At 40.0% G+C, this 18,567-nt stretch overlaps 1 protein-coding gene across 3 annotated transcripts in view; it reads right to left on the bottom strand.

Annotated features, from left to right (window-relative positions):
• FHOD3 (formin homology 2 domain containing 3) overlaps positions 1–18,567 on the bottom strand; it is a 487,786-nt gene that overhangs the window by 200,074 nt on the left and 269,145 nt on the right. For all 3 annotated transcript variants that reach the window (XM_025365274.1, XM_025365275.1, XM_025365277.1), the window contains exon 6: positions 4,262–4,356. In XM_025365274.1, coding sequence (XP_025221059.1) covers positions 4,262–4,356 — 95 coding nt within the window. The remainder of the gene's footprint in view (positions 1–4,261; positions 4,357–18,567) is intronic.

The following is an 18,567-nucleotide window of genomic DNA, read 5'->3' as shown; positions in this document are numbered from 1 at the left end:
TTCAGATGGGGGTGAGGGAAGAGTGTCAGCAGACACTCCATTGGTTTTGTAAATAAGAAGTGATCTCATTAGAACTATATAGACTGGAAATAAACTTGGCAGCTACTGCCTTTGTTAAGTTTCAGCAACCTGCCTAGAGCAGAGCACACCCTGCAGAGTGGCAGGAGACCTTCATGTGACATCACAGTTAGTGGGACAGGCTGCAGCGTCACTGTTCCCCAGAATTCTCCTTTCCAACAACACAGTGAACTCCAAGGCACAGGCTGACTCTTGGCTCCGCTCTCTTGTCCTCATTGTGACCAGCACAGTGCAGAACACAGGAGCCAGTGACTATTCTAGACCTTCCTTTGGGAAAATAAAAGATGGAGACAGAAATCCACAGATCCAGTGCTGATGGCCCAAATGGCTGGGGAGGAGGCGAGTGTGCCACCTCAGACGGAGGCCCTGAGGAGGCGGCCCAGAGTCCTGAATCACCGCTGAGGAAGCACACACCGAGTGCACCGTGTAGGAGGGGGAGGCTGGGAAAGCACAATTCCTAGAAATGTATTTTTGAAACTTTTTAATTGTATAATTTTTCCATGTTATTTACAAATGCAATAAAGATTTTCCTGTGTGTTCATTCCTTCCTGATTGCTTATTTGCCTTACAGAATGATTCCAAAGTAAAATCAATATGATGCTGTTGCAACACCAGAGACTCTGAGCCACGGCATGCATTTCTGTTATTTCTGGGTTTTTTCTCTGCTTTTCTTCTTCTTTTCCTCCTCCATGGTCCTTCTCCTCCCTCTTTTCTCTCTCTCTCTCCTTTTCTTTGCGCCTTTCCTCTCTTAGTCTATATGTGCTGCTATAAAAAGAAATACCTGAGACTGGATAATTTATGAAGAACAGAAATTTATTTCTCACAGTTCTGGAGGCTGGGAAGTCCCAGATCAAGGCACTGGCTGTGAGGGCCCAGTCTCTCTGCATCTAAGATGGTGCCTGTTGCAGTATCTTCTGGAGGGGAGGAAGATTGTGCTCTCACATGGCAGAGAATCAAAAGAGAAAAAATGCACTCCTTCCACAAATCCTTCTTATAATCACATTAATCCATTCATGATGGCAGAGCCTTCATGACCTAAACACCTCTTAACACTGCTGCATTGGGGATCACGTTTACAACACAAAAATTTAGGGGGCACATTCGGACCACAGCATTCTCTATGTCATCTCTCCCTGCTCACAGTGCTTCTTCTCCATACCCATCCCACCTTCCCTAACTTTGCCCTCACTCTATTCTCTGTCTGATGATGAGCTATTAGACTGTCAGTTTTTCTATTGTAAGCGTGTTAGGTTTTGTTTCCTTTTAGAAATAGGGCAAGTTGTTGGTGTTTTATCATGGCCATCATAAAACCATAAAGGTATCTTAATTCAGCTGTGTCATGTACAAAAAGTCATCTTTCTTGCAAAATCTCTTCCCGTCTCCCTAGCTTTTAGGTCCTCGAGACCATTTAGAGCGCCTTGGGGAGGGAGCAGGTTCCAAATGAACATGAAAGTTAGGGAGGGTTCCCAGCACAAGCAAGGAAAAAGGAGAAGAAACTGAAACAGGATATGAGATATAAATCTTCCCTTGGCCAGGCTGAAGCAACCTAGAAGGCCCAGAATTCCACTCAGCGTCCAAGGTCACCTATATCAGTTTCAAAATAGAGTCACTTCCATTTTCCATAGAAAACAAAGCCAAAACATTCTTTTAAAAGATTTTCAGTCTTCCTAGGGAAACCATAGCTGTATCTAATATGAAATGGGGAAAAATTTTCTCATCAATACATACTAGAAAAAGGAAAACTGAGGGGAAGATGTGAAGGCCACCCACAAATGTGGGACCCCATGGGGATTTGCATGCCAACACCAGCCACAGAGAAAAGGCCTTTCCCACCACACAAGGACACAATCACCAGGATTTTGAGAAGTCTGAGAAGGAGAGACAGCCTAAAACTAGAACCATGCTCCTCCCCAAATCAAATCAGGGCTGAGTGCTCCCAAAGGACAGTAGAATCCTTGGGAGGCAGGTGACTTCAGGGGCAGGGCCAGGGGATGGGCTCCCCAGCAGAGCACAGCACTGTGCACAGCAGCCTGGAAAGGCTCACTCTAGTGGGGGTGGGCAGTGAACACAGGGATGGGGGACAGTCTGGGCAGACCACATGTGATATGGTTTGGTTCTCTGTACCCACCCAAATCTCACCTTGAATTGTAATAATTCCCACATGTCGTGGGAGGGACCCAGTGGGAGGTAAGTGAATCATGAGGGCATGTTTTTCCCATGCTGTTCTCATGACAGTGAATAAGTCTCATGAGATCTGATGGTTTTATAAAGGGCAGTTCCCCTGCACACACTCTCTTGCCTGCCACCATGTAAGATGTGCCTTTGCTCCTCCTCCGCCTTTCGCCACGATTGGGAGGCCTCCCCAGCCATATGGAACTGTGAGTCCATTAAACCTCTTTCCTTTATAAATTACCCAGTCTCGAGTATGTCTTTATTAGCATTGTGAGAATAGATTAATCCAATATGCGCTTCAGGGCCCCTACAAAGCTATGCTGATTCTGTGACCTGTTTAAGTCAGGTTCAAATTCTGTATCCAGGCCCTCAAGATCCCCCACTCCATCTGACCATGTTGCCCACTACAGCCACTCAGATCTCCACAACATGCTACCTGCACAGCACTTTAACCTTGGTGCATCTGCACCTGCTCAGGACAGGGTCCCTTTTACTACTTCTCCCAAATCCCCCTGCAGTCAAGTCCCTAACACATGCTCCTCTACGTGCCAGCAGAACCCAGAGAAGACCATGCCAGAGGCTTGCCCAGTGTTTGGCACACCTGAAGTGATGGAGTAGATCTGCTTCCTTGGCAGGACTTCCAGAGACCTCAGGGACTTTGCAGCCAAGACATGGCTGGTGGTGATGTGCCAAAATGCATGCGGAAACCAGCTACGCTTTCATAATCAAGCATTGCTTCCTCAACTACCAAATAGGAATTATATTACTTACCTGATAGTGGCCTCATGAAGATTAAATGAGATCACGCTTATAAAACACCTAGGATGTTTTATGGGCCGGATGTGGTGGCTCAGGCCTGTAACCCCAGCACTTTGAGAGGCCGAGGCAGGTGGATCATTTGAGGCCAGGAGTTCAAGACCAGACTGGCCAACATGGTGAAACTGTGTCTCTACTAAAATCACAAAAATGAGCCCAGGGTGATGGGTCATGCCTTTAATCCCACCTACTTGGGAGACTGAGGCCTGGGATTTGCTTGAACTCAGGAGGTGGAAGTTGCAGGGAGCCGAGATCATGCTACTGCACTCCAGTCTGGCAACAGAGTAAGACTCTGTCTCAATAAATAAAAAATAAAAGACCTAGTTTGGTGCCTGGCAAATCTGTAATAAACATTGGTTACTTTTATAATTGATGTTAGAGCTGAAAGGTAATCCCAGATTCTTTTATCCATATAGGAATATGCATATACATATGTACAACACAGCGATATATATGTACATATGAACATGAAATACAGGTGGTTCACAGATCTTACATCTATGGTATAACTTTTTTTTTTGAGACAGAGTCTCAAAATATACTGCTTATTGTGTCAAAGATATGTCCAAATAATTTTTAAAATTTTTGAGTTCTTACATATTTGGGAGCATAGTTTTTCTCAGAATAATGTGGTTTTCTTTTTTTCTTTCTTTTTTTTTTTTTTTGAGACAGAGTGTTGCTCCATCACCCAGGCTGGAGTACAGTGGCATGATCTCAGCTCACTGCAACCTCCTGCCTCAGTCTCCCGAGTAGCTGGGATTACAGGTGTGCACCACCATGCCCAGCTAATTTTTGTATTTTTAGTAGAGACAGGGTTTCACCATGTTGTCTAGGCTGGTCTCGATCTCCTGACCTTGTGATCCACCCGCCTCAGCCTTGCCAAGTGCTGGGATTACAGGCGTGAGCCACCGTGCACGGCCCTACGGTATAACATTTAATTAAATATTAAAAACCAAAGGTTCCAAAGGCACTTGATTAAAGCTTAAGAGAAGAGAAAATAGAAATGCATTAAAATTTCATGAGCTACTTGCCATTTAAGTGTATCTTAAAATCTATAGAGCAGTAGTCCTCATTTATACTGTAATAGCTTGAAAAAAACTGAATAAAATTTCTTTCTGCAAAACTAACTCAAAGAAAAAAGAAAGGCAAGTGATATGACAATTGAACAAAACAGTCAACCATAACTTCCCCTTACCTTTGACCCAATGAGAGTGTACAGCCACTGAATGGTTTCATTGTGGTTTATTACTCCATTCATTCCATCCACATACAACATAATCTGGCCCAAAGCTACAGAAAACGAGAAAAAGGAGACATTAAAGATTTATATAGAAATACAATCTTCAGTGATCATAATACCAATCAAGATTTTCATACTTTAAGTACACAGCATGTTAAGGATCAAATCTGAGGAGAATTCCTGAGCTCTGAAATTAGCTAAATCTCATTTCAGAGAGAAAGTGTCGAACACTAGAGGAAACAAGGGCTATTCCAGGCTCCTAGAAGATGCAATTAAGGCACCAATCCAGTGATTGTTGTTTCTGTGTGCCTTGATGTATAAATGCATGTTTTTCTGTTTCTATATCTGTGTGTAGTTCCAGACAGGACAAAGATATTCATGAGATGGTGTCTGGGTTGTGGCCTCCCACGGGGGCCACAAGGGCAAACGAAGTTTCCAAAAGCAACCTATCCAGTGCCCCAGTCTGTGGTCAGCAAGTCTCAGATTCTGTGGGATCATCCTGAATTAATCCAATTTTATTCCAATAGGTCAGCAATAAATGTGTAGTTAAATATTATGAGCAATTCCCCTTAAAGATTTTCAAGTAAAAAACATCAGGTATCATGAAAATACATGATATCACACATTCCTCACATATCAAATTCTAAATTCTTAGTTTAGGAAAACATAGTCACCACATACTATCATTGTTCTCCAAATAGAAAATACTGGCTATGCTTTTTTAAGTAAACATTAAACTCAGGTTTTCAACTCCATTAGTACAAAGATAATCTGAATGATAGATAATGAACAAACAGAAGTTACCTAAAGGAAGAAGGATTCCTTCAATCACATCTAACCTCCTAATCATATTTCACCCAAAACTAATTGCAGGGCATTGACATTTTTCTAAACAACATTTTTTTTATGCTGGTAACAGGACAGCTCATTTTAGAAAAATACAGAAGAATAAAGTGAAAATAATTCATATTCCCATAAATTAAAGATAACCATTCTTAAAATATTGATGTATTTTCTTACTTTTTTTATGCATTACACACACATACAAAGTTTATATGTGGGTTGTAAGAAACATTCTACACGAAATATGTTGATTAAAAAGAGCAAAACACAAAACAGTATACACAAATTCTAAGTATACAAATATATATGTAATATTAGAAAACTCTTCTTATCTAACAGAAGATCAAATAAGAAAACCACGTTAGTGACCAGGTGCAGCGGCTCACGCTTGTAACCCCAACACTTCGGGAGGCCAAGGCAGGTGGATCACATGAGGTGAGGAGTTCAAAACCAGCCTTACCAACATGGCAAAACCTCGTCTCTACTAAAAACACAAAAATTAGATGGGTGTGGTGGCGCACACCTGTAATCCCAGATACTCAGGAGGCTGAAGCAGGAAAATTGCTTGAACCCAGGAGGTGGAGGTTGCCGTGAGCCAAGATCACGCCACTGCACTCCAGCCTGGGTGACAGAGCAAGACTCTGACTCAAAAAAAAAAAAAAAAGAAAAGAAAAGAAAAGAAAAAGAAAAGCAAAAGAAAGAAAGAAAAAGTAAAAGAAAACCACGTTATTCTGAGAAAAACTATGCTCCTAAATATGTAAGAACTCAAAAATTTTAAAAATTACTTGGACATATCCTTGACACAATAAGCAGTACATTTTGAGAAATAACAGATTCATATTATATTTAATGGTAAAACACTAGAGATATTACTACTAATCAGAAAATAATTTTTAAATGATGCTCATTAAACCTATGGATTATTTAACACTGCTATAGAATTTCAGACAAATTTAATAAGATATGAAAAACAATAAGATACAAAATTGCTGGAAATACATATTGTCATAATTTGCAAGTAACATTATAGATACAATAAAAAAATTCACAGAATTACAAAGAGATTACAGTTATAATCACATTTCTCATCCTAATGAGAAATCTGTATGTAGCATTTGAATATAGCATACAAAAGTTTGATATAAAATTATACTAGATAAATGGATCTATAACAAATATGTTAAAGAACAGAATTATTTCTTTTTAAAATAGTTAGTACAGCTAGTAAAATATTAAATACCAACAGAAAAAAGGCAAATACATTTTATATGAGACAACAAACTTGTTTATAATAGCATGCAAAATTGTTCACTCTCACTATAATAAAACAAATGCAAATTAAAATAATAAGGTAGTGTTTTCACTCAAATTGGCAAAGGTATTTTAAAAAGAAGTGATTATGTATCAAACATTAGAGAGGTTAAATAACTTCATGCATTGGTAGTGGTAGGGCAAACTGGTAGAAACCTGCAATAAGGCTATCTAGGGCTATAATTATTTTGTAAAGTTACCATGTATTTAGCGCTCACTGTATGCCAAGTTCTCCGGAGGGATTTTATAGGTATTATTAATAGAAGAGCCATATGCAGTGGGTATTTTTACCTCCATTAGGCAGAGGAAAAACCTGAGGCTCTGAGAAGTGAAGGGATGTGTCCAAAATCTCCATCACTGCCTAAGTAGCAGAGCCCACTTCCAGCCAGGGTGGGAGAGCATGTACGTGTTTATACTAAGAACCTTAAAGTCCTCTTCAAGCCTTTCCCCAGTCATCATGATTTGGGAAACCTATTCTAAGGAAACAGCTCTAAGTTTAAACAAACAAAATAAAAAAGGAAGCAAAGGTGTTCACTGAAGCATTATCTAACATACCAAAATAATAACTAAAACACAAATACCTATCATGGTTCTAGAACTCAGCATACACAGTCATTTACCAAAGCTATGTCCTAACTCGTAAAATGTTTCTCATAAAATAAGTAAAAAGCAAGTATAAGTAAAAAGCAACATCACATAATTAAATAAGTAAAAAGCAACATCATATAATTAAACAAAACACTCAAATCTTCTTTTAGTTGAGATAAGGTCTCACTCAGTCGCCCAGGCTGGAACAGTGGTGCCATCGTGGCTCACTGCAGCCTTAACCTCCCAGGCTCAAATGATCCTCCCATCTAAGCCTCCTGAGTAGCTGGGACCACAGACACATGCCACCACACCCAGCTATTTTTTTTTTTTTTTTCCTATAGAGACAGGGTCTCCTTATGTTATCCAAGCTGGTTTCAAACTCCTGGGCTCAAGTGATCCACCAGCCTTGGAATCCCAAGTGATCCACCAGCCTTGGAATCCCAAGTGATCCACCAGCCTTGGAATCCCAAAGTGCTGGGATTACAGGCATAAGCCACCGTGCCCAGTCATAACACTCAAATCTTCATGCATACAAAGAAGAAAAGGAAATCCATAAAATATTAACCATTGTGATTGAGTATATGCTCTTTGGATGTGTGTTTCGTATTTTTTCTATTTTCCCAGTTTTCTAATATGAGCATCGGTTACTTCTGTAAAGGAAAAGTAAAGACTGAATAATGTAAGGTGCTACATGCTTTTGTCTTGAGAATTTTTTACTAGTGCACCCCCGCCCCCATCCCGCACCCTCCTGCAGAAAGACGCAGCCCCTACCTCATGGGAGAGCTCCAAGAATTCGGCACATTCTGCCCTAATTTTTTCCCCATGTCTTCCCTCCTTCCCTTCACAAACAAACTGGCAAGTCTCCATGGAAGGGGAGTTTGCTCCACTGTCCTTTTCCCATTCTGAGTCCCGCTGCTGAAGAGGCCAATCCTGAGGTACATTTTGGCACCTTCCTTTAAATCAGCCTAACCACACAGGGAGAGAGAAGGTGGACTCTTTAGCCTTCCGGAAGGTATATCCACAGGGAAGACTCTCTCCCCAAGGCTGAGAAACTGGGACTGAAGGCCTCCACCCTAAGAGCTCAGGGCCTCTGGTACTGGCCAAGGGCCCAGGAAGCCAGGACACTATTACAATGGGAGAAGGCAAACTAAGATTTAAAAGCTGACTTGATCTGTTCCCTGCAACATTCTATTAACTGATGACACTGGAAGAGGTGCGTCACTAGAAAGTTCATGTCTGATGGAATTCAAGTGTCCGATCACACGAATTTTTCATATTTTGGTAATCAAATCTTTCCCACTACATCTTTTTTGTACCCTACCCGCTGCTACTAAAGCAATCCCGCCTGTAAACCACTCCAGACACAAGATGGCGCTAAAGAGATTCATGTGGGTTAGTACTGCACTATGAGCAGCAAAAACCCACCAACCTTAAACGTGGGCTTGAGAATAAAACCCACACAGAAGAACAAAACAGTGCCTTGAAAACACACGTCTGGGTCACAGGAGCCATGAAAATTCATGATTTGTGTTTTCTAGAAGGATGTGGAGGCTGAGACTGTCTATCAGAACACAAAGGTAGATGGCACCACAGGTCTAGGAAGAGAGGATTTCCTGTTCTGCCACTCATGGAACTTACGACACTAGAGGTATATTTATTCATCTTTCTGTGCGCCAGTTTCTTCATCTCAAAAATGACACAGCTCTACCATACTATCTATTTTGCAGGGGTGTTGTGAGGAATGAGTTAGAATAGTGCCTCCATTGAACAGAAGCACACGCTGAACAACTCTCAAAAACAGAAAACAGGGAACAAGCTCTCCAGGCTAACCTTACCCAGCTGTGGGTCATGAGAAGTGGTGGAAGAACTCCTTGCCTAACTAGAAATCACAAAGATTTTCTCTTATGCATTCTCCTAAAAATGTATAGTTTTTCCTCTTTATATGTAGCTGTATGATCCAATTTGAGATAACTGTTGTACAAAGAAGCATAGATTGAAGTTCATTTTTTTCATACGTCCAACTGCTATAACGCCATTTGTTTTTCTATTTCCAAAAATCAACTGTTTGTGTTTGTACACGTCTGTTTCTGTTGCATTGGTCTGTCCATCCCTTTGCCAATACCACACAATCTGGATCACCATAGCTTTAGAGGAAATGTTAAAATCAGGTAGTGTGATTCTTCCTATTCATTCTTCTTTTTCAAAATTGGTTCAGCCATTCTTGTTGTTTTGCCTTTTAATACAAATTCTGGAAGCAGCTTGTCTAAATCAACAACAACAAAATCTTTCTGGAAATAATCTATAAATTCTAGGAGAACTGACATCTTTACTATGCTGAATCTTCTAATCTATAAACCTGTTATGTCTATTTATTATACATTTTTGCAGATTGCTTTTATCAGTGTTCTATAGTTTTCAACTATAAATGCAACGTTTGTTTGTTTGGGATGGTATTTTTTGCCAAATTTATAAGTAATTCACATTCTTCGGAGCTATTACAAATGGTGTTTTAAAAACTTTTCCATTCCTAATTGTTTATTGTTAGTATATAGAAACAAAGTTGAATTTGTATATTGGCCTTATATCCTACAACGTTGTTAAACTTAATTCTAGGAGGGTTTGATTTTTTGTTTTGTTTTTGTAGATTTCCTGGAATTTTGTACATAGACAATAATGTTGTCTGTGAAAAAGAACAATTTTATTTCTTTCTTCCCAATCTATATCCCTCTTCCCATCCCTATTGCCCTAGTGAAGACTTTCAGTATAATATTCAGTGGGCGTGGTGAGAGTGAACATCCTTGCCTTGTTCCTAATATTAGGGAGAAAGCATTAATAATCATTTACCATTAATTATGATGTAAGACATATGTTTTTATAAATTGTCTTTTATCAAGATGAGGAAGTTTCTCCAATTTCTAGTCTGCTAAGAGCTTTCTGTAAATCATGAATGAATTAATTTTGTCAAATGCTTCTTCTACATCAACTGATAAGATCGTGGTTTTTCTTCTTCAGATTATTAATGCAGTATGTTACACTAACTGAATTTCAAATACTGAATGAGACTTGCATCCTTTTTGACCATGGCATATTATTCTTTTCATATATTGCTGGATTTGATTTACTAATATTTGTTGAGGATTTTTTGCATCTTTGTTCATAATAAATATTGTTCTGTGTATTTTATGTCTGGTTTTCATACCATGGTAACACCGACCTCATAAAATGAATTGGGAAGTGTTCCCTCCTCTTCTGTTTTCTGGAAGAGATTTTGTAAAATGGTTTTATTTTATCGTTAAATGTTTGGTGGAATTCACCAGGAAACCATTTGGGGCTGGAGATATTTTGTTCAGAAGGTTAACTGCAAATTAAATCTCTTTAATAGTTACAGTAATGGGGCTAGTTAGGTTATTATTTCATCTTGGGTGGGTTTTGGTAGTTTGTGATTTTTAAATAAATGATCCATTTAAGGAATTGATCCATTTCATCTAAAGTATCAATTTTATGTGCTTAGAGTTGTTCGTAGTATTCTGTTATAATTCATTTAAGTGAAGTTTTATCTCCTTTCATTCCTAATGTTAGCAATGCATGTCTTCTCTTTTTTCATTGGTCATTCTTGTTGGTCAACTTTATTTTTCTTTTCATAGAATCAGCCTTTTGTTTCATTTATTTTCTCTATTTTTTCTCTGCTTTCAACTTCATCAATTTCTATTTTTATTATTTTCTTCATTCTACATATTTGGTTTTATTTTACTTTTCTTACCCTAGTTTCTTAAGGAAGGTGCTTATATTATTTCCCTCTTTTCTAATATATGCAGATAATGCTAGAAATTTCCCTCATGCATTGCTTCAACCACATCCCATAAATCTGATGTGTTGTATTTTCATTTTCATTTAGTACAAAATGTTTGCTAATTTCCATTGAGAATTCCTCTTCAACACATGGATTATTTAGAAGTGTGTTAATTTCTAAGAGTTTGGACATATTCATGTTATCCTTCTGTTACTGATTTACAGTTTAATTTTATTCCAGTCAGAAATCACATTATATCAATTCTTTTAAATTGGTTATGGTTTAGTTTTATGACCCAAGATATGATTTATATTGGTGAATGTTTTATGCATATTTGAAAGTAATATGTATTCTCTGTAGTTGAGTAGACATTTTCTAAAGATGTCAATTAGAACTATTTGGTTGATGGTGCCATTCAGTTCCTTCATAGACTTGCTGATTTTCAGTCTGTCAATTCTATTGATTACCAAAAGAGAAGTATTGAAGTCTCCAACTACAACAGAATGTTTTCTATTTCTTATTTCAGTTCTGTTTTTGCTTTATGAATTCTGAAGCTCTACTTTTCTGGGTGACCTGATTCCTTTGTCATTATAATGTCTGCTTTACCTCCAATTATTTTCTTTGCTCTGAAGCCTACTTCTTCTAATAATTAATATAGTCACTTCACCTTCTTTTGATTAGTGTTTGCATGGTTTTTTTTTTTCTGCATCCTTTTGCTCAACTATAGCATTATAATTAAAGTGGGTTTCTTGTAAGCAGCATTTAGTTGGGTCTTGTTTTGTTTATTCATTAATGTCTGTCTTTTAATTACTGTGATTAGACCAGTCATATTTAATATAAGTACTAATGTGTTTTAATTAAGGTCTATGATTTCCAGTCTGCTACTGAGCCCATCTGGTAAGCTTTTTACTTTGGTTATTGTATCTTCCGTTTCTAAATTTTCCATTGGGTTCTTTATATCTTCTATTTCTTGCTGAGACTTTCCATCTTTCTATTCATTTCAATAATGTTCACTCTTACTTCCCGAAGCATTTTCATAATGGCTACATTACAAACTGACAAATCCGGTATCTGCATCAGTGTGGCCCCGGGGCGGTGATCTATCTTTTCCCATGCAAGTTGGGATTTTCCTAGTTTATTGTGTGCCAAGTAATTTTGGCTTACCTCCTGGATGTTTTTAAAATAATGTTATGAAACTCTGGGTTTTGTTTAAATATTACAGAAAAATGTTGACATTTTTGTTTAAGCAGGCAATTAACCTGGTTCAGTTTGAGTCACAAGTTCTGACCTGTCTTCTGTGGTTCCAATATCAGTTCAGTTTTCAGAGCCCTTGCTGTGCCATTTGGTTCAGCTCTGTATGTGCACCGCAAAGTAGACAGTCTGGGGCCTGGGCAGTATCTATCTTGTTCAGTTCTCAAAGTCATTGCTATGCTGTTTAGGGTTAGATTCATGCATGCAGTCTGTGTGGAGCTCAGGGGTTCACATAAAACTTTCGCATTCCTGAGATTCTCCTTCTCCTTTCTATTCCTGATACTTTTAGGTTCCCTGAGGCTCCCTCCACCACCTCTTTTTTTTTTTTTTTTTTTTGAGACAGAGTCTTGCTATGTCGCCCAGGCTGGAGTGCAGTGGCGCCATCTCAGTTCACTGCAAACTCCGCCTCCCCAGTTCAAGTGATTCTGGTGCCTCAGCCTCCCAAGTAGCTGGAATTCCAGATGAGCACCACCATGCCTGGCTAATTTTTTTTTTTTTTTTTTTTTTTTGTATTTTTAGTAGAGATAGGATTTTATCCAGTTGGCCAGGCTGGTCTCAAATCCTGACCTCAAGTAATCCACCTGCCTCAGCCTCCCAAAGTGCTGGGATTACAGGCGTGAGCCGTCGCACCAGCTGAGGCTTCCCCTTCTTAGCCCTTCAGCCAGAGAGCCGGGGCATTATTTAACCTGTTCAGCCACTTAATTTCTATGACTATAGCCACAACTGTGGCCAAGCAGAAGAACAGAGAAGGAAAAAACAGACTTCTGTGAGTTTCCACCCCACTCCTCAGAGTTTTAGGTGCCCGTAGACCCCTGCTGTTCTCACCATGGGATTACCTGGGGGAGAGGGGGCAAGATAACAGAATGAGGAACATGTGAGGCTTCTGCAATGAGTCCGTTTTCCTCCTACTCAAGCCAGAAATAGAAAGATCTTGAATTCTCTCTGTCCACACCCAAGTCCACTTCTGGGTTTTGTGCTAATTTGAGTCCAGATCAGAGAATACCAGAAGAAAATTGTTAAAAGCACTGTCAGTTCAATATTTCAAGTTCTAGTCTTCTTCCCCAATCTGCCTCCTACGATTTACTCTTCAGAGTCTTCAAATAGTTGCTCTGAGTATTTTATCCTTGAATTTATTGGAAAGACAATTGAATAGTTGTCTTTATAGGTTTTACAGTTGAATTCATTGGCAAAGACAGGGTCCTGTGTACTCCATCTTACTCCAAACCAAAACTCCCCTTTGCTCTGTTTTTACAATAAGAAATCTAGCAGCAACATGGAAGGTGGCCTGGATCGAGCAACTCCTGGGGCCAGGGTCCATTCACAATTCTGTCTCAGCATGCTAAGCCCATGGTTTTCAATCCTTTCTCTTCTTTTTCCCTTCCTCCACCTCTTCCTCCCTTCTTTCCTTCTTTCTTTTCTTCTTCTCTTCCTTTTTAAAGCTGGTAGCTCTTTACTGCAAGGAACCATTAAAAGGAAGCCTCACAGACAATGGCTAACTCCCAGATGCTTTGCTGGAAGCAGGACTGAAGGGTTTTGACTGCCCTTCCCCCTCAGCACTAGACACTCCCCACCCCACCTACCTCAGTAGGTCCTAAGGGGCCCTGATGATAAGACACATCACCCAGTAACCCAGGCTAGACACTGGAGCTCACTGTATACCTGCATTTTCAAATACCACTACAAAGTTGTAAAGTCAATCTAATAAGACCAGCAATGCATATTTTTCAATAAACAAAATAGAAGAGAAAATGGAGTACACTGCACTTATTAAGGGAAATATTGTTCTTATTTTCTTTCTATATAAATATAATTGTTCTTTTCCTGTAGGTCTCCAACCAAAAAGTTTGGAATCTGCTATTCCAGACTCGTTCCCTTTCCTCATCCTCCACCTTCAGTGAGTCACCCAATTCCCTTAAGTGTTCCTCTGAGACAGGTCTTCTCTTCTTCTCCACTACTGCCCCAGGTTCAAATTCCATGATCTCTCCTGGACTATAGCAACTGCGGGTCCTGGCTGGTCTCTCGCCTTTGATGCCCACTCCTTTTCAAATACGTAATAGATGTTCTTACCGGTGACTTTTCCAAGGCATTAAATATGTCAGCGGAAGCTGGAACACCTTCTGGTTCCCTCTTGCTCAGGACAGGGCCCAGGGACCCCCTACATCTCCAGCCAACCCTCTGGCCCTTTAGTTTGTTGCCCAGACCATCTGGGCTCCTTTGTCTCTGAACCTTTTGCTACCATCTCAAGGCTTTAACTCGAAACCTATGAATTTTCAGTGAGGTAAACATGCCTTACATTTAAGAGAAGTCCTTACAAATAAAATATACATTCATTCCACAAACAGAGCTAGACTTGATTTTTTAAACATGTTTTCTTACACACTGCAGACATATAAGGATCCGATACCAAATCAGTTATTTGCCTGCTTGTTCATGTCCTGTCCTTCAGCCAAAGATACCAAAAATGCCATTGATGAAGTTGAAAGATGATCTCTTCCTGGCAAAATCATCTGACTTTTTGCACAAACAGCTCTTAAATACTGCTGCTCTGTGTAATCTTTTAATCAATCCCTCATCCATTCCTTTTTCTATATAACAGTGAAATTAAGCTTGCATGTATTCTATAAATGGGCACAGAGATATAATCCTGTTTAAAGGGGTTATCTAGTTTAGGTCTAAGTATTTTAAATGCATTTTTTTAAAGCATTATTATAACTATAGATATATCACAACTTTTACCACAAACCAGCCCTTTTTATGTATGAGACAAGGCTTTGGTTTTAAAAACCAAGTGTCCACTTGCATATTTGAGGCCACAGAGTTCCACCATGAAATGTGAGATTCCTCTCACTGATGTGTGAGTATTTTGGCTTGTCTGTCTTCCCAGTCCTCCCACTCTTGACTTGATTTTCTTTTACAGAAGCAGTATAAAGAAAATACTTTTCTGTTGCCATTCAATAAGATATTTTGCCATTTGAGAATGTGACTGGAAATAATTCCTGTTTATTTCTACCAAAAGTACAGAAAAAAAATAAGTGAATGGTATGAAACATTAAAGAAACTTACTTTACCACAGGGCAACATTCTGCTATAAGCAAATATCAGTGGTAACTAGGGTTTTATTTTGTTTTGGGAGGAATGATCTGTGATTTGCACATTGAAAATGAAGATGGGGAAACTGTAGGGTACAATCAGTTCTTCCAAGCGCCCAGCACTAAGCACCAAGATAGGCACTGCTTTCTTCAATTAGAACAGAGGAGCTCTGAAAATGTGCAGTGAGTTTTTAAATCAAAGTAATCTCCAGAGAGAAAAATAAAACTATTAGTATCACTCACCCCTTATCTTCTGGGAACGGTTAATTCATCTTAAAGAAGGGTTTTCAATTAATTTTAATCAGACCATTAAAATTCACTCTTCTTAACTCTGAACTGGATTTGTCTACCCCTAATTTCCATGATTCACCAGAGCCTGCAGTAAATATTAAAAAGAGGTTGATATTGTTGACATTCTTGGAACTAAATGAAGACCTTGGAGTCTAGTTATTATTCTTTTCCACTGAATTGTCTGCCCTAAATAACAAGCTCCAGTCCAGTTTTCCCCAAGGGCAACTGTCAAAGAAATACTCTTTTAATACCTATTACAGCATGAAAATTAAGGAGAATAAGCTGCCAATTCTAGGCCGGAGACAAGAATTTAATCAGCACAAAGAGCTCCAACAAGGTGTCAAAGTTTTGAGTCCCTTGCTGACATTTAGCAGCATTTGCAATGCAAATTTTTCTAAAGCCGTCTTAGATTACTACCTTCTCTCTACCTTAGAATGACCATTTCCTAAAAAAGGGCCGCCAAAAAAGTTGTTAAATAAATCAGGCCTAATATTCTCCCCTAACACTTACAAGCTTAACTCTTAGTAACTCTCAAAGAAGGGAGGGCCCATCCCCCGTTCCCTCCACCCAGGCCTTCCAAACAGAATCATTGACATTGATGTGCTTCTTTCTGATAGACCTTCCTTCCCAGCAGGACATTATGTAGCCAAGCTCTTTGCATCTTCTCCCATCTAATGCACACAGAAGACTGGTTTGTTTCTGGCCTATTCATTCGTCTTCCCAATAGCAGCCAAGTTTATATCCCAGATTCCCATGCTAAAGATTTAAAAGAAGCCCTCATCAGCCACCTGTACAGAAACAGGTGCTTCATTACTGCTGGGCTGTAGCAGCCTCAGTTACACCTATGCTCCTCAACCTCTCCCAGTTTTTCCTGTTCTACAGTTCTCCATATTTTAGATAAGGAGACACCAAAGGAATGAAGGAAAGTATAACAGATTAGCAAGTTTTGAACCTCTAAAAATTTTTGGCAGACTTCTAGGTTCTCTATGGAAAGAAAAACAGTCATTTTAATGATCTGTTCTATAATGATCTTCTAAGACTTACAACCAATGAAATACCAGTGGAAGCACACAGCCTCTCCAAAGCAGGTCAGAGCCACAGGTGGAATGAACCAGAAATGGACTCTGCAGCAGGGTCAGCAGTGGCTGGCCTGTCTCATTCACTCTCATGTGCTCACACTCACTCTGGCTCTTCCCACTGGGACCTGAGGTGACACTGAGTCAGTGACAAGGGCTTGACCCGTGACCCTGGAAAAAGCAGCTCCTCCTGGCCTAGTGAAGGCTCACACAGGACACATACACTTAGGGCATCTGTCCCTGACTGACATCCCTGCTTACCAGGTGACAGAAACAATGGACACGAGGTGTAGAGATGAGTAATTAAGCCCAAGCAGAGTGGAATGGAGCTCATAAACACCCAGATTCAGAGAAGGGTGAGGCTGATATGAGCCTGAGTAATCAGAGGAGGATTCATGGAGAGGGTGACAAGAAACATACCTTAAAGGATGGGGCACACATAGCTGGGAGAAGACACATGAGTTTCCAGGGCATGAGAAAATAAAAGGTACCAGAATAGTTCCCCTGATTTTTGCTTCTAGGACAGTACCACATCAAGAAAACTCATGGGACTTAAACCCATGGAGAAGCTGGTTTACAAGTAATCTCCACCATTTCCTACTTCCAAAAACTATGTAGCTTACGCAGTCATAAGACGGAAGACAAGTCCAACCTGGATCCCTTATGGTTAGGACGAAATATGCTGATGTATTAACACAGCATGTGGCTGACGGCTGTTCCTGTTGATGCTGTTATGCTAATTAACCTCTCTGGACTTCAATGGTATCATCTAAGAGACAAAACGGTTTAACCCAAAGACCTCCAAAACTCCCAGCTCCAAGGTAACATTACTCAAAAGCCCCTGCGGGGTACTATGTAATATGAAGTGTCTGGCACTAGGGAGCTTCGACTAGGGATTTCTATCTGCAGTCTGAGGTTTCAGACATAATTCCACAAACCTGCCTTATTAATATACAACCCTTCAAAAATCAGTGCTCTGTAAAAATCAGAAATATCTTTTTGGATGTTATGTAAAACAATAAGAGTATATGCAGCACATTAATTCTGTACTTCTCTCTATTTAGGATTTCAACACTCTTAGAATTTTAACTTTAAAACTCCTCAATTTACTCAACTTCCTCACTAAAATTTCACCAACCACGAAGACTCTGTGTCTAGAAACACATACCTGAGGGGACTGGCTGCTGGGCCCAAAAAAGGCCACAGAACCTGTGTCCTGCGCTTACCTGATGGCGGGCATCTCAGGCCCTGACTGACAGGCTCGGGGTTCCCAGGCCTGGCCACAGAGGAGAATCATCACGTCAGAGCCTTAAACCACTGCCCCTCCCCACCCCCCGGCCCTTGGATCTCACTTCCAGCACCTGATGGACCTGGGCATGTGCACAGACCTGGCACTGGTGTTGGTCAGGGCCCCATAGGTGAGTCTCCTGAACAACCAGGGATATGAGCCACTGCTCAATGCTAAACCGAACTATTACTTTAAAGGCTGTGCTTGAGTTATGGCTCTCCCCAGCAGGCTCAGCATCAACACTTGTGTCTCACCAAAACCAAGCTCAAAGGCAAACTCAGAATAATCTCAGTTCCCACATCCTGTTCTCCAATGAGGCAGAGAACTGTGGATAGGGAAGAAGTAGGAGGCGCTGGTCCCCTTCAACCCAGCAGGCTCCAAATGACTGGAAATGGCATCTGAATGTCATCCATGTTTGCTAAGCTGCACAGCTGCATGTTTGATAGACACGGTTTCAAAATTTCAACTCTTAAACATTTTAAAATCATATGATGCAACACAGTAAATAATGTTTTCAAACAAGACAGTCCCTTACTTTCTTCTCAGAGGACTTTATTCCTTTATTATAGACCTCTACAATGGGACTTTTTAAAAATGAAGATCCAGTGTAGTAGTCATGACCGGGTGCAGTGGCTGACATCTGTAATCCCAGCACTTTGGGAGGCCAAGGCAGGTGGATCATCTGAGGTCAGGAGTTCAAGACCAGACTGGCCAACACGGTGAAACCCTGTCTC

This window comes from Theropithecus gelada, chromosome 18 (genome assembly GCF_003255815.1).
Source record: "Theropithecus gelada isolate Dixy chromosome 18, Tgel_1.0, whole genome shotgun sequence".
NCBI classification, from domain to species: domain Eukaryota; kingdom Metazoa; phylum Chordata; class Mammalia; order Primates; family Cercopithecidae; genus Theropithecus; species Theropithecus gelada.
Note: the sequence above shows the minus strand (reverse complement) of the source record. Positions and strands in the feature narration are given on the sequence as shown.